General features: G+C 46.0%; 2 protein-coding genes across 2 annotated transcripts; one reads left to right on the forward strand and one right to left on the reverse strand.

The window, feature by feature from the left end:
* Positions 1 to 49: 49 nt before the first annotated feature.
* LOC135815880 (nucleic acid dioxygenase ALKBH1-like) lies at positions 50 to 8,979 on the reverse strand. The gene is made up of 7 exons (XM_065329225.1): positions 8,679 to 8,979; positions 7,466 to 7,574; positions 3,940 to 4,099; positions 2,663 to 2,753; positions 2,067 to 2,152; positions 1,354 to 1,461; positions 50 to 1,042 (listed from the first exon to the last, which is right to left on the reverse strand). The coding sequence occupies exons 1-7, from the start codon at positions 8,814 to 8,816 to the stop codon at positions 496 to 498; spliced, it is 1,239 nt and encodes a 412-aa protein (XP_065185297.1). The 5' UTR covers positions 8,817 to 8,979; the 3' UTR covers positions 50 to 495.
* Positions 8,980 to 9,071: 92 nt separating this feature from the next.
* LOC135815881 (DNA polymerase lambda-like) lies at positions 9,072 to 16,010 on the forward strand. Its single transcript, XM_065329226.1, has 9 exons — positions 9,072 to 10,067; positions 10,967 to 11,149; positions 11,734 to 11,907; positions 12,644 to 12,772; positions 12,978 to 13,146; positions 13,310 to 13,398; positions 13,868 to 13,981; positions 14,352 to 14,399; positions 14,804 to 16,010. The coding sequence occupies exons 1-9, from the start codon at positions 9,348 to 9,350 to the stop codon at positions 14,909 to 14,911; spliced, it is 1,734 nt and encodes a 577-aa protein (XP_065185298.1). The 5' UTR covers positions 9,072 to 9,347; the 3' UTR covers positions 14,912 to 16,010.
* Positions 16,011 to 16,087: the final 77 nt, after the last annotated feature.

Consider the following 16,087-nt stretch of genomic DNA (forward strand, 5'->3'; position numbering starts at 1 on the left):
CCACTGAAGATTTCTCGACGCACAGGCATACTAAATCGTCAACACGACGTCGATTACGCAGCCACCCTCTCAAATGACTATGTTTCTGCAAAATTAAAGTTCAATCATAGGAAAGAGGGTGATAAAAATCATTTTGTCAGTCATATGCTCCGTAAGAAAAAAAAGAGAGAGAATAGAAGGAAAGGGCACAGTAACACGCCTCTCTAATTTCATCTAAATCAAGCCAGTGGCAACATACACACACACACACACACACACACACACACACACACACACACACACACACACACACACACACACACACACACACACACACACACACACACACACACACACACACACACACGCAGCCACACACAGATACTATCCTAAAGTGTAGCCCGCTACACTGGATAAAAAGAAAAGCAGACCAGGGAGCAGAAGCGAGAGCCAACTGCACGCGCACAGCCTGGATTGCACACGGTGGGCTGCCGCCATTTGCAATATATAAAAAAATTACAGATCAACTAATCGGCGTTTACAGCTAGGTTCGGCCGCCTCACGGCCATGAGTAGTTCTTTCATTAGGGGACTGTGGTAGTCCTTGTTCATGTGCAATGTGACTACTGTTGAGCCCATTACTCGGAGGGAGAGAGCCGGTCACATCAGTAGCAGCAGAAGCAGTGGCCTGAGCAGTGCCTGAGCTAGCACACTGGTCAGGCACACGACCGTGAGTCTCTCCCGTTGAACACGCGGCCGCTGCAGTGCATGCAGTCGGGTACGGAACGTCGGGGAAGCCCTCGCCGGGCCGCAGTACTTGCCTGATGTTCAGGTTGACACGTGACGCGTGCATGTACTCGCCGTAAGGCGTCCACTCATCATCCGACACTATACTATCGACCTCCAGTGGCTTTACAGTGGTTGGAAAGACTCTCGGCACGGCATGATAGGCCATGCGCGCCTCACCCGACATCACCATTGCATCACCGCTTCGCACCATCATCGCCACTGGCCGAGCACTGCGCTCGTGACCGCCCAGCAGAAATATCGCGTCCTGCCCGAAACTGAACAGGTTTGCACACGGACACAGCACAAGGCAGAAAAAAGAGTTTTGCATGCAGGACAAAGCCACCACTACACCACAACCAAGCAAATTGGTGCGTTGGCATTCATGACTGCATGATGGAGAGCACATCGTCGGAGAGACAAGCCAGCCAAGAGTTGAGAGGGCATAGCAGAATTGAACACCTACATCGAGACCTTTACAATTAGAAAGAGTGGACACGGCATGTGATTCAGCTAGTGGAACACTTCACCCAGATCTGAGTGCCTGCTCCACAACTAACTGACACCACTCTCAGTAAGAAGTGCATACCTGATGGAAAATAGAGGAGCAGTAAGATCAAATTCAGAGTGATCCGTGTGTCCACTGAGCGTCGAGTCAAGATGATAGAAGTTGACAATTCCAGCTTCGGCCTTGAACCTGGTGCAGAAAGAGAGAACACATGGAGAAAATCCACAGAAAAAGGTAAAATTTACTTGTATAATAGCAAAGACAGGTATACTTCCACACATCCATGTAATGATGCATGTACCGAAAAGTCAAGTACAAAAAACATGGCTCTTAGCACTTTTTTTGTAGAATTTCACAGACTTTTAAGTTCTAGAATGAACTCGGACACGAGACTACACGAGACTTGTTTCAATACGAGATAAGTTTCACGGGGTACCGAATTTCTACACCAGATCCAGGCGTATGTGCTAATGGCTCATTTTGAAATTCAGGCCTGCGTTGGAAACCGGTGCGTCTACATTACATGGGACAAGCCTTCAAAGGCCCTTCATACAAGGCTCCTAATACAGGAAAGTTTGAGCCACATAGGAAGCACCACACAATTTCTCAATTATGGCTGAAGTTAGTTGTTACAACCCCTTCTGAGTATTTGTAAAACAAGATGCAAAAACTGCCCAAAAGACACAAATAGCAAAGGATGCTACTAAAAAAGCACCCTGATAACTACAAACTAGTTAGCAAACGGTAGAGGCATCAAATCCAGGAACCGGATATCAGACCCGGTGGATACTCACTCATCGAACTTCAGCACTCGCGCCATCACGCCACACAACTCGTCCACGTCCGCAGCGACCGGCGACACCTTCTCCTTGTAGTAAACCTGAACAAAACATGGAGACACAATTCATAACTACGTGTTTTTTGTTTGTTTTTTTGTTCGTTTGTTTTTTTACTATGTTCACATAACCAGCTCAAAAAGAATAAGGAAAGACAATGGTACACAGACTAGGACAAACGTGACAACTAATGAGCAGGCGCTGCACCGAGACGCAGCAGTGATGGTGGGGCATTGATGACTCTGCCGACCTGAGGTCTCGGCGTCACAGGAGGCGAAACACTGGGCTATGATGAGCGAAGCACAGTGATTTGATACAGGCATCCACATCAAGCTCCTCAATAAAAACAACCTTTGCAGCATGGTAGGATGGCATCAAGCGCATTGCACAACACAAGGCCGTTGCAAAAGCACAAACACTAACCCGTAATATTCTAAATTCACACACATATCCACACGTGGAACAGTTACCACAGCAAGCATTCACTGCCATCAGAATGCTGTACATGCGTGCACTAGTAGCTACAAGCCACTGGGAATAGACCAGTTGTTTACCTTGTTTGTCCAATCATAGTGATATCCCAGGGTAACCCAGCGCAGGCGTTGAATCAAAGAATTGCTCGACAGCCACCCTGCATGATCCGACCTGAACATGTTTATCAGAAGCAGACCCAGAGATACGCATGGGGAGATGCCGCAAGGAAGAGAGCAAGAAAAGAGGCAGACAGAGATGCTTGCCTTGTCAGCACAAGTAGAGGTGTCGGGTCACGGTCTGAGTAGTAAGAATGCATACCGTAATGCATACCGTGGGACTTCCCCACATATAAGCGCATGCGCTTATAAGCGAAAATTTGCTGCGAAAAAGATCTTTTGCTGTGTAACCAGTTCGGGTAGAAGCCCATGCGCTTATATGCGCAATAAAGGTTTGTCTGTGTCCTAAACAATAGTGTCATCACACTGCTTAGTGGTATATTCAGCTCCCGCCTTTTCACCAATAGTGTTCACATATAAGCACATGCGCTTATAATTGAGGGGTGCGCTTATATCCGGACATAAGCACATGCGCTTATATGTGCGGAAGTACGGTAAGAAGTGAATGGAGAGACGGCCCATGTCTTCCGTTGGCCCAATTTTCTTTACTTTTAGTGCAAATCAAATCAAGATGACATTTACTGGTACTGACAAAGGGTTCTATTTCTGGAAACATTTGAGTACAGACCCTCCTGGCCTAGGGTGCCATCGATTGGCGAATCAGGATTGAGTGCGAGCAGGCGGTGTAGTCTGAGCAACGCTGGCCCAATCGAACAAAACAAGGGTGTGGTATGCAAAATGTACGCATATCGTACAAAGATTCTGTCAAAAAACGTCAAAGTCCATTTCCACTCCAGCCACTCCCGGTGTGGGGGCCGGCGTGGTCGGATTCCACTCCAAGTAAACCTACTCCGGATTCGGCCAATCGATCACGCTCACTCAGAGCACACTTGCTCGGGATTCGCCCAATCGATCATGCCCCTAAGTAGCAAACTATTTCCTTCAGGTGCATATACATTGCATTGAAAAAAGCGATTGCACTGTTTTTGCCATTCTAACGAGATCTTATGGGGTTGCACGTGACTACCTTTGTTTCAGGCGCATGATAGACATCACATGGCCTCTACTACAGTAATATGTGTACTTCTTCAGTACTACGTTGAAAGCAACACATACAACCTAGCAGAACAAAGCCCTGCACTACATTCTGATACAGTACTGCTGCGGTTGGCGCTCACCCTCTCCCCTCAACTGTCTACTCACGCTGCGGGATGTACCTAGACTAAACTGAGTGAACTCACTGTCTTTGGTGTAGGGCATCTTGCCACAGATCAGATGGTCTACCGGGCAAATGAGCATCCAGGTTGGACACATTGGGCAAGTGAGGGTATTCGCTGAGGCACTGCTTGACCCAGTGGCGATGAAATCCGTCCTTGAACGGATCTACAATGTAGTAGAACCCTGCCCATACACATATTGGAAAAGACAGACATAAATGTGAAACATGTGAAGACAATTACCACATCTACAATAATACGGGATGGCAAAACCCGTTAAAAAAGCAGAAGAAATGTTTCTTTTCAAACACTCAATTTTGCTTCTAAACCACTCGGGAAATATCCAAATACATGTAGAAAAAATTTGAAGTCGATCGGACATCCCATTCCTGAGATATAGGGCTTTGAAAATAAGGCAATAGTCGATATTTTTTGTAAGTTCCAAAACATCCTTCTCACAAATTTCAAAAAATGCAAGGATTTATGAAAGATCGGTGTGGCTCATGGGATTTCTTTCAAATTTTCTATACAGCTTGATGGTGCTGGTGCGCATGTTGCAAGCTTGAAATTCGTAACCATGGGTACAGGATACATGAGTGTGCATGCGCAAATGTTTGAAATATTTGAAAATGCAGTTTGTCAGCTGTTCGTCAGCTGTTCAAGCAGGAACTTCCTCCTAGCTGGGTACTAGTATTCTGTTTTCTGGTTTCGTCCAATGTGGTGTCAAATTGCTCGTATAGATCGCAGACATCATCTCTGAAAATTTGAGTGAAATTGCTTTATCGATATGGCTGCTATCAGCTTGCAAAGACCGAGTGTAACATACCGGTATCTTTGACTCGCACAATTGCAACTTTTTGGGGAAAAAGTAGAAATCGGCCTTTTCACGGTAAATCCTTGTGGATTTTGTTCAAATTTTCTGTGCTTGTCAGAAATACCACTGCTGACTCATGCCATACCAATACGCACATATTACGTCATCATGCACACAGTGCGCATGCGCAAATCGATAATTCGATAACTTGTGAAGAATTCAAACAATTCTGTTTGGAAAGTCTATTGGAGACGTCTCACGTCGTCGCCTGTCACCAAGATCGGGTGGAATGAGTACTGTTCGTCGTCTTGGATGTCCGAAGCAGCCAATCTGACTGCCAGAAGCTCTCGGTATCCATCTATCCGCGGAAAGTATCCCTGACGTTGACGACGCTGTTCAAATTTATTGGCAAAAAAATTGCCAAGCGAAGACGTATTTCAACTTCATCTCCAACTCTGACTACTCTGACGATGACGATGTCAACAACAGGTCTAGCTATTGTGGTGATTAGTTTGTCTCTCTCTCTTTCGGCGTCAGACAGTGAGTGCAAAATATAGACTACTGGAGTTAGTCTGTGAAATATTGAGTGATTTCTGCTATTTCTGGTCAAATCAGTATGCTGTCAGCTGTACCAGTCCACATCCCATCGTAGATCTACTAAGAGAGCAGGCAAACCCAGATATTTGCCTTGGGATTTCATTGTGTGTGGTGAGAAGAGAAGTCCATTCACTTCTGAGAAATTCAATTTCAAATTGGAAGTCCACAGGCCTGTATTTAGTATGCGCCGAATTCATCACTGCCAGTGACGCTTTGCATAGTTTTCAATATTCTACCGCCCATTTATACTAAGACCTGTGGTGGCAACGCGATCTTATTCAACCTGTGGTCATGTTCTCCGAGATGAGTTCAGAAGCAGACATGTGAAATGCTACGCTGGACCTGAGGCAATTTACCAAAGTGGCAGTGCTGCAACCGCATGCGATCGCCGTCATGTGTGACGGAAACGGCATGGCTGCACCCTGGATATGCCTCATTCATCAGCACCTTTATTGCCATACCCATGGAGAGAGGCCACCAGTGAAGGCTGGGTTACCGACTTGATTTTGCCTGCAATGCTCATGATTGAACAAGGCCTTAGAGAAGAAATGAAGACTCTAGCTGAACATTGAAACCAGACAGCATCGCGTTTCTGCTCGGCACCGCACTAAGTAACACCATTGTGATACAACCAGGAAGAGCTGGGAACTTGTGGGAAGTGACAAAGAAGTCAAGGAAGAAGTAAAGAAGACTGAAGAAGAGCATCACTAATCATCAAGGAGACCAAAATGAGGTCACCTACGAGCCAGATGGCTTCTGATGTGAAGATTTGTAGGCAGGTAGGCTGGAATTGGATAGACCTTTATTCGTGTGTTTTTGGTAACTTTTTAGCCTATCCGGCATTTTTCTATCACGATTGCGGCAAAGTGGTGGGTGCTATACCCCTAAACCTATACATTTCTGAGCTCTGTGATGCATGAGCTAGTTCGTGAATGTCTTCGTTTAGCCATTCATCATTGCTTGTTCTCACATTGGTTGTGGACCCGATCGTGACTTTTTTTGCGGATGCGCGCGTCAAAACGCTTTGTTGTGACATGGTGATGACTGATCTAAAGGACTTTGCAACTGTTTCTTGATATTCAATACCTAGAATGATATGTTAGGAACGCTGTAGCAATTGGTTATTTTCTACTTGATGGATGCATATTTCAATTTTGCGGTTAAGAGGTGCGGGTGCGGCCAATTATCATGATTTGGCAATAACAATGGACATGAGCGGAGTCTGTCCTCTATTTGTGCTGCTCCTTGTCCTTTGGTACATAATGAATGTCTCCAGAAAATTTGACCTAATTCCAAAGAGAATTGGCTGAGATGTTTGTATTTTACAGTGGACTATCCGCGAAGGTAGATCGCCACCTTAACCCTTTATGGACGGATTACTAGCACAGTATGCACCAGAATTACAAAATGTCAGTACAATTTTCAACTTTTCCATGTCATAACTTTGGTGTCCTTCACTTGATTTTCACAATCAAGGGCTCATTGGAAAGCTCTTGGCGAGAGCAACGCCAGGGTACCAATCTCCATTATCCAGCCGCCACAAATCAGGCGCGGTAACACAGCAAAGTCGTCTCCAAGCATGATATGCAAGCAAATTCGTCCCATCAACGCCATTCCACTCTCCTTCATCGCAGAACGCTCAAATCTGTTTGAGACGATTCAAACTTCAGCCGGCTACGTCATTATCATGTGCTCAGTCGCTCAAAGAGCACACGAAAAGGGATTTCCCCCAAAAAGGCGAAATGATCGATCAAAAATTTGAATTTGCCGAGGTAAGAATACGGCGTGCGATATCTCTGGCGTCCGACATCGTAACTCTCCGGCGATTGTTGCATTGGACAGCTTGGAGTTTCCGCTACCACGTAGACCCTTCGATTGTGGAATTTGCTCAAGAAACGATGGAGTTACGAAGATTTTACCGCCTGCAGACTTTCGATCTTACTCGTACAGTCCGCCCACAAAGGGTTAAGATAACAGTTAGAATTACACATGTAGCATTTAGTCACTGTATCGCTGACTCTCATGTGAGCTGTGAACACTTGAACATCAATATGCTAAGACATGTTCTACGTTGATACAGCTCGGCATGCACACCTCAAAGGAACATGAAAAATTGCGATACAGCGTATGTCAGCTCACCGGGATGCGATGGTACTTGAAATATCTTCCAAGACTCGACAGATCGTAGCCCACAGTTGCTGCAAAGTTGGCGAGTGACATCATCGCTGCATGAATCTTGGTCAAGAGACTTCAACAGACACAGCCCAGAGAAAAGACGAGGTCAATACAATGAGAATACACCACTTCTATATCAAGTGATAAAGTGAGCTATCAACAGGCTCGACTGGATCTTGTAAGTGGAGGGGTAACAGCAATTTCCCTCAGCCTATGAGAAAGTGATCCCAATATCCGGGTCTCGGGTCCCCCAACAGTAGTAAAACCTTGGCGACCTGACTGCTGATCTTTGTCAAAGTTTATGATTCGTACAAAGTGGAACCATTCAGATCTGACCATTCGTGTACAGGCGAAGTCACTTTATGACGTATGGAACTAAGCAAGAGTACGAGTGTGAGATTGCCTAATCACAGCTCGCCGCGCGAAGGGCTGTGCATGTGATGCAGGCTGATCGAACACGAGTGTTTAGATGACATTTCTGACATGCACCTACGTTTGAAACTCATATCGAACTTGTAAATACTTCGTGAAGGGCTGTGATTGGCTGATAGAACATGAACACGACTGTTTTGATTGGATTTCTGGCATGAACACGCACTTCGATCTTCCTATCGCGCTTGAAAGCACGACTCAACCTTCTCGAGCCCCAGCCGAGTAAAAAAAAAAGGGAGCTTGATCAGTAAATCAAAGCCGTAGTGGAGCGGGCTTTGATCGTAAAATCAAAGCCTGCCTGGGCGGGCTTTGATGGGAAAATCAAAGCCCGTTCCACTAAATATGGAGTTCTACTTCTTGTAGCATGCTTTGATCGCCTCATCTAGGCCCTGCTAGGTGCAATGCGATTGGTCATCTCCGTGCCTACAGTCTTGTGACATGTCAGAAGTCACGTTTTGTCATAATGCGCATTCCGCGTACTATATTAATATTTGTCGTACAAAGAATGCCTGGTTTTGGAAATGCGCTGGGTTCATTGTCAATTTCAAATGAGCATATGTGTAGGCTATTCTGTTTATTATCAGTGTAAGAAATGTGCTGGGCAGCATGGTATGAATGGGGATAAATATTTTTCATTCAATTCTTTGACAGAATTGTTTCGAAAACTAGCAGAATGGATAAAATACACTATGTATACTGCATGTATTTCAGAGGAACACAGGTCCGAAACTGTTGCTAGACTTACATGTTCTTTGATCAAGGATGAGGACTTGGTGAAATCAATCACATCACTGAAGTTTGGAGCGGGTTTTCGTCGCTTATATCTCTTGAATTCCTCTTTGAAAAGATCGCTAGAGCATGCACTCTCGCCTCCTTCCGCCATTGCATCTCCACATCCAACGAGCGCCCAGACTACATTTCACCTGCACTAGGTTCCCTAGACCAATGGTGCTCTACAGTGTAGACAAACAGTACCTGTACACCATGCAACAAACTACAAGACTCACAAGAGAATCATGTTTTCGACTTGCCAACTGAACTAGAAATAAAAGCCTGAAATCGAACCTACACAAGCATTGTACACGATCTGTGATGATGTCAGCCAAATGGCAAGTGACGTCAAGAGGATTTCAAAGAAAGAATCTCTTCACATGTGTGAATACTGAACAGGCGAAGCCCTTGAGCTTTCTTCTTGTCAGGAACCTGCAAGATCTCGTGATGCAGGTCCTCTGCCTGCCTGGTCAGGTTTACCATGTTTACTCCACGGATGATGAAGATCAAGAGTGATAGCTGAAACGCATTGAATAAAAATCGGAACCCGACCTTGCCCCATGTCATTTTCGAAAATTCGAACCAAGAGTGCCTTCAAAGAACTGTGAGAACGATACGAGTGCAGGTGACATTTACTCTAATCATGGCTTTTCTCTCCTCCGTGGTTGTCTCGGTCTTGGAAAGTGGGAATGGTAAAATGAGAAAAGAGATTCTTGTGAAGCAGTTGCTGAAGAATGGCGGACGGCATGTGGAGGCCTCGTCTTTGTCTGAGAATGGAGAGGTTGTGAACATACTGGTTGGTGAAGGTGTGACGTATGATCGCGCAAGCAGGGCCATCAAGTCTGCTGGTGGTTGTCTGAGTGAAACACACGTACTACTAAGAGCTGACTGGCTAAGTTGTTGTTTGAAAGCCTGCAACTTAGTGGATCAGTCACCGTATCTAATAACTGCCCCATCCAAATCTGATGTTCCGTGCTCAGCACATAGCACTGTTGTTGCTGATACTGGCACAGCAAAAAATAATAATACTAGCAACACTGCTGTAGCGGCAGTGAAATCAGAGGGTGAAGCAACACCTTGCGTGGAAACCGACGATGACAGCCGCTCATCTCGAACCGGTGTAGCTGCGGCAGTGGCAGATTCCACTGCGGCAATGGCAGCTGACATGCCGCTGCCGATAACAGCCACTGTGGTGGGTAGTGGATATGCTGGTCGCAAGCGTAAGTCAGAGCACACCGTGTGGCTGAATGCAGACAGCAGCTTATCAGACATTGAAGGGCACGATGACGGCGCTGACAGTGACGACAATTTATCGCAAATGGCACTGGTGCACCATAATGCCAAAATTGGACAACAAAAAAAGGTAAAGGGTAAAAGTATACAGTCATGCTGACACGGGACAAAGCTGATCTGGCTGATCCGCTCATAGCCGCATCAACTATTCACCCACCAGGGGCGTAGCACCCGCTACGACTGGTACGACCATGGCCGTACCACTTTTCGAAAAGTGTGGTCCGTCCGGAACGTGCAAAACCGTAATAAAAAAATCAGGATGCATATGCGCATCAGACTTTGACCTTTTTCTAGACTTGTACTCGTAGATCTGTTATGCATCCGCAGTCGTACTGAGTCTACTGTACTCGACTCGACTGCACACTGCGCCAGAAGTTCCCAGAACGCAGGATCTTGTGTCTTTTTTACAAAATTTTCCCGCGGGAGGTCCCCCGGACCCCCCTCCAACACGGCCTTCAGCCGCACCGACCTTCCGTCGTACCACTTCCAAAACCCCTCCTACATCCCTACCCACCAATGCCGTTCACTGCCGAGTATGGCACCGCTTGTGGCTGGCGTATCACATAATGTGTGACTGGCATGTGTGTGTACGACCTATTCACCACTGCTTCCGGCAATCCTGGTACATGTACTATCAAACCGTTTTCTCCATGCACACTACTGGCTGAGGTATATTCAACTGTCAGTCGGTTTGTATTGTTGTTTCCATTGTCATGGTGCATTTGGTAGGTGCGGAGAGCGACGATGCTGGTATGACTGTGTCTGCGTGTATGCTGCTGCTGCTACTGATGTTGTTGCTGCCGTTGCTGCTGCTGCTGCTGCTACTGCTGTTGCTACTGCTGTTGCTGCTGCTGCTGCTGCTGCTGCTGCTGTTGTTGTTGCTGCTGCTGCCGTTGCTGCTGCTGTTGCTGCTACTGCTGCTGCTGCTGCTGCTGCTGCTTCTGTTGTCAATTCTCTTTACCTGTACAGACGGCAACGTACATGTGCGAGAAAGCATCCACGGAGAGTGTGAACCACAACAAGCACATCACGGACAAGCTCCAGGAGCTGATGAAGATACACGAGATCAACCGCGATCAGTTCCGCGTGCTCGGCTACCGCAAGGCCATCACTGCCCTGCGTAGCCATCCGAGGCCCGTCGAGACCAGAGAGGTCAGCAGCACATTCTTTACTACTGCCAGACAAGTTTGTTTAATAATGATTTGAAATGCCGAAGACAACATACTTGTACCAAAGTTTGTACCAGTGAATGTTTGTACATTGGCGAGAGGATTTATCAATTTGGCTCTTCGGACCTTGTTTTAGGGATAACTCAAACTCCTGTAGCAGTAAGATGGCTAGTGGGTCCAGTTGTAGTACACATAGTCTCATAGCCTTACCGTTTAGCCTTACATAACTTAGTTACATACAATGTACAAACATAGCAGACTCAGCGGAGGACGTTCAGGTTGGTTGTAACTCTGAGTTTCATGCCGTTGGGCAATCATCAGACAGTTTATGTACTAAGCTCTGTCTCTGACATTGAGCACTCTCTGCAGCTCGGGGATCAACGGATTTGTACAATGTACAAACATGTAGTTGTATAGAGTGCCATAGACCATAGCCTTGGTCCACTGTTTAAAATTGTGTACATGTACATGTACGTGCAACGTTACAAATGAAGTGACCTTTTGAGTTTTGTCTGTACGCTAAGACACTTCAGCCCTTGCTTTCCCCATGACTGTACTCTATACCAGGAGGTGCAGGCTATCCGTGGTGTTGGCAAGAGAATAGCTGACAAAGTCGTCGAGATCATTGAAAGTGGTAACCTGAGGCGTCTCGATCATGTTGACCCCAAGATGGAGGTGGTGCAGGTGTTCATGGGCATCTGGGGAGCTGGGCCGGAGACTGCCAAGAAGTGGTATGCTGAGGTGAGTTCTCTAGTGGGCCACAGGGTCTGGAGCAGGGTTACTCGCAGGGCTGCAGTCAAATCTTTCTCTCCCTCCCTCCTTCCCTCCCTCTGTCCCTCTCTCTCTCTCTCTCTCTCTCTCTCTCTCTCTCACTCTCTCTCTCTCTCACTGTTGCCGTGGATGTATGACCTGACCTGCGGGTCCTAGAAGTATTGTTAAAAAGTACTAGGTACAGCCATTTTTCAACTCTCAGCACTCGTGTACTCAGATACGAATAGCCGGCTGGCTATACTATCATTGTGCTGGTCATTACAACTGTAGGCCCGATGTCTTCTGCTAGGATATATCAAAGGGAACAGCAGTCTATCCTGCATCTGCAAAGCTGAGGCCGTGATCAAGAAATAATAATAATAATGACAGTTCGCATATCACTCATTGCATGAGGTAACACATCTGTTGACAATTTCGAGCCAAGCAGCTCTATCAGAAGCATATTGCACCGCATCCAGAAGCGAGAGATTAATGCATTGTAAGTCTTTCTTGACGACGTCGATCCATCTCAGACATGGTCGTCCGCAGGGTCGTCGTATGTCTGTTGTGTTGATTGACATTTGGAGGGCTTGAAAAGAGGACGATTCTGCGCCTTCCCTCACTACATGGCCGAACCACAGCAGTCTCCGTTACCGATAGAGAAATAAATGGGTTTTTTTTGCGACCAGGGCATTTGCCGTTGACACGGAGTTCTCTTTGGTTGCAGGGCTTTCGCACACTCGACGACATACGTCAGAAAGCTACACTCAACCGTCAACAGGTGGTCGGGCTGAGGTTGTATGACGACCTGAATAAGCGCATGCCCCGGAGTGAAGTCGCTGAGATTGAAGCCATGGTAGGCTGCCGCTTCTGCTGCTGCTTCTATTTACACGGTTGTATCTATTTTGTGGTGACCTGTGAGCTTTTTTCGTTTTCATTTTTTCCGTTTACCATGCTTTCTGTGCCAGTATGCTCAAGGAAAGAGTTCCTAACATTAATACTGTAGTGGGATTAGTGTCCGTTTACGGCTTCTGTCTGCTGGTCCTTTGCGGTATTTTCAGGTCTCGACTGCAGCACTTGCGATAATTCCTGGCTTGGAGCTGATGACGTGTGGCTCGTATCGCCGCGGCAAGTCTACTTGTGGCGACGTTGATATCCTCATTACACACCCGGATGGCCGCTCACATCACAACATCTTCAAGCCTCTTCTGGAAAAGCTCCATGAAACAGGTGGGAGGTTGCATTGTTTTGAGCCATTCAATAACTACATTCTCTGAGTGTATCATTACTTGCCTCTTTTACTGTATTACCAAGTTAACAAAGATGCCTGTAGCTGCTTTAGTACTAAGTTGTTGTCACTGAAATACCATTTCTGTTCGCAATCTGTCTGCAGATTTTCTAACAGATGATCTGGTCTCGGCCGAATTCAACGGAGATCAGCAGAAGTACTTTGGAGTGTGTCGACTTGGCCCAGACCGCCTGGTAGGAATGTAGTAGAGCATTTGTTGTGCAGCTGCCCTGTTGAGCGTCCGATGTAAAATAAAATAATTGTAAATGTAAATGTAGTGGTCACCGGTTGTGTCTAGTGTAGGTGTGGAGGTTAGAGACTTTGGTTTGTTCCGATGGGATATACCACGCAGTTTACTTAGTAGAAGAGGTAGCTGTGATCATCGCTATGATCTACATGTGTGTGTGTCTCTGTGTGTGTATTGAACCGCACTCCCTGCATCTGCCCTTTCTATGACCTTGGCGGACACATTTAGAAAGAGGCGTTTCTTGACTCTTCATCCATGCAGGTAGTGAGTTGATCGTGAACTGACTTGATATCATCTACATGATAAGTTGTTTCCCCAATCACAGCATACCTACTAATGTCTATAGATGTACATGTAGATCAGAGTCCATAACCTGCTTGTCAGTCTCTTGTGTTATGTGGTATACTTTGCTGCAGCATCGTCGCCTGGATATAATCACTGTACCGTACAAAGAGCTGCCTTGCGCGCTACTCTACTTCACAGGATCTGGCCTGTTCAACCGATCAATGCGATGCAAGGCGAGACACATGGTAAATAGAGCACGGAGTCGATTGACTTGTATGCTGCCTGTCGTGTAACGCACTACCACTTTGCTGGTTACCGTAGCCAGGAAAACTCAGCATGCAAACTTGATCTGCTGCTAGAGTTTTGCTATCCCAGATGTCTAGGCTGTGTGGAAAGCAACAATCATAGTCCACTGTTATTGGGTTTTGTAATACTAGTAAGCCTCACTTTGTTGTGCTCCTGAAATGTTTTGTTTAGCATCCAATAGTTGTGCAAACATAATATTGAACTTGTACCGGCGGTGAAGTTATGCTGCACTGTTGATTGGTTCTAACTGTTAAGACCTGTCTTCTGTTATACATGTACTTTGACTTTGACTGTGTTGTTGTGGTTTAGGGAATGTCACTCTCGGAGCATGCTCTGCGTACTGGTGTTGTTCGCAGGGTAAGTGGAGCAATCTGTTCTGCGATCATGGTTTTGTGTCTCTGTCTGTTTAGGGTAGCGGTCGTGTTTAGTTGAATTCACCCCTCAACAGTTGAGCTTGAGCGGGGTAGTGGAATTTGTGCTCCGAGTCCACTGCATTATGTAGTGCTCTCCACGCCTAAACATCACTAGGGAAACCAACAGTGATACTCCGGTCTTCAGCGCGTGTTCTGCGCCTCCATGAGCGACACTGACGGGAGTTCACGAGGTGTTTGTCGAGCTGGAAACAGAGTGCCACCGTAAGTTGGTATCCCTAATGATATTTTGGCTCGGAGAGCACTACATGCATGCACAGTCCACGGTATTAGTACCAGCACCATGTGACTATTCTCAGTATTCTGTGCTGCTGTATCTTTGTACTGTAGGGGAATGACAAGGTGTCGGAAGGTGTGCCACTGCCCGTGTCCTGTGAGAAGGACGTCTTCGATCTACTCGGTATGGATTATCTTGAGCCACACGAGCGTGAGCGATAATGGAGCACATTTACAATGGTTTCATTGGAGACGAAAAGCTATAGCACTCATTAGTAGCAGCTCTTCAACAATGGTCACGTGGCATGTCATGGAAGCAGTCACCTTTCTGCTTGCACCTCACCTGATTTGATCAACAAAATGCGATGCTGGTTTATAGTGCACACAACACACAGTATTAATGGATGTGACAATGGACACCATATAAACTAACAAATAGCTTGTGAACATATAGCAACGGAAAAGAAGCGGATGGCGCAGTCAAATGTGAAGGCTCCAAAAAAAGTTTTAATTCTTGCAGACTTTCCTTACTTTCCATGTAGTTATAACTGTTAGAATGTTTTACTGATATCTAGCCCAGAAATTTTACTTATACCCACAGCTAGCAGCTCTCTCTCTCTCTCTTTCTCTCTCTCTCTCTCTCTCTCTCTCTCTCTCTCTCTCTCTCTCTCTCTCTCTCTCTCTCTCTCTCTCACACACACACACACACACACACACACACACACACACACACACACACACACACACACACATTTTACGAAATTTGAAGATGTTCAGAGACACATGTTACATCTCCCATTTCAATTCAAATTGATTTTACCATTTTTAGGACATGGATTTTTGAAGTTATTGCTATGATGTACCCACGCTACGCCGTTGGGTTTGATAACATCATTATAAACGAAATGTTGTAGGGCTTGCTGATTTTGCTGAGCTGTGCCCACGCTGTTGGGTCTGGCATGTTGGGTTCCATGGTAAGTGGGTACTGTTCCGACGTTTTCTGGTGCTTATTGTACTCAGATGTGTACAGCTTGAGCTTCGCTGATTTTTGACGCAGACTGATTTCGACTAAATATGACTTACGTTAACGCTTCTAGAAAAGAAATAGGACCAAGCAACTACAAGTTCCGCTATAGTGTCCACTAACACCACCAGTTACTAAACAATCAGCTTCTATGTGTTGCTGATTCCTCTTTACTGTGCATGTATCCATGATCTGCGTATCTGGAACTGCCCTTTTCCCCATTAGGTGTTGTGAAATGCCATGTGAATTTCTACCTGGATAAATGCCAAACAGGTGTACACCGAGGCTTCTTGGAGTTTGTCATCGTGATTCAATTCAATTCAAGTCGATCTGATCAAGTTGACTGCTGAAAGAAACCGGTCATTGCCAGCCAG

Source organism: Sycon ciliatum, chromosome 4, assembly GCF_964019385.1.
Source record: "Sycon ciliatum chromosome 4, ocSycCili1.1, whole genome shotgun sequence".
Taxonomy (NCBI): domain Eukaryota; kingdom Metazoa; phylum Porifera; class Calcarea; order Leucosolenida; family Sycettidae; genus Sycon; species Sycon ciliatum.

What these genes read in the sequence shown, in the direction of transcription:
- LOC135815880 (XM_065329225.1), bottom strand. Translation starts at nt 8,816, where the DNA reads ATGGCGGAAGGAGGCGAGAGTGCATGCTCTAGCGATCTTTTCAAAGAG. An exon ending in ACTATGATTGGACAAACAAG is followed by an intron (nt 2,153 to 2,662) that starts GTAAACAACTGG and finishes TGTTTTGTTCAG; the next exon opens with GTTTACTACAAGGAGAAGGT. An exon ending in GCTCCTCTATTTTCCATCAG is followed by an intron (nt 1,043 to 1,353) that starts GTATGCACTTCT and finishes AAACCTGTTCAG; the next exon opens with TTTCGGGCAGGACGCGATAT.
- LOC135815881 (XM_065329226.1), top strand. Translation starts at nt 9,348, where the DNA reads ATGGCTTTTCTCTCCTCCGTGGTTGTCTCGGTCTTGGAAAGTGGGAAT. An exon ending in TCGCTGAGATTGAAGCCATG is followed by an intron (nt 12,773 to 12,977) that starts GTAGGCTGCCGC and finishes CGGTATTTTCAG; the next exon opens with GTCTCGACTGCAGCACTTGC. An exon ending in GACTTGGCCCAGACCGCCTG is followed by an intron (nt 13,399 to 13,867) that starts GTAGGAATGTAG and finishes ACTTTGCTGCAG; the next exon opens with CATCGTCGCCTGGATATAAT.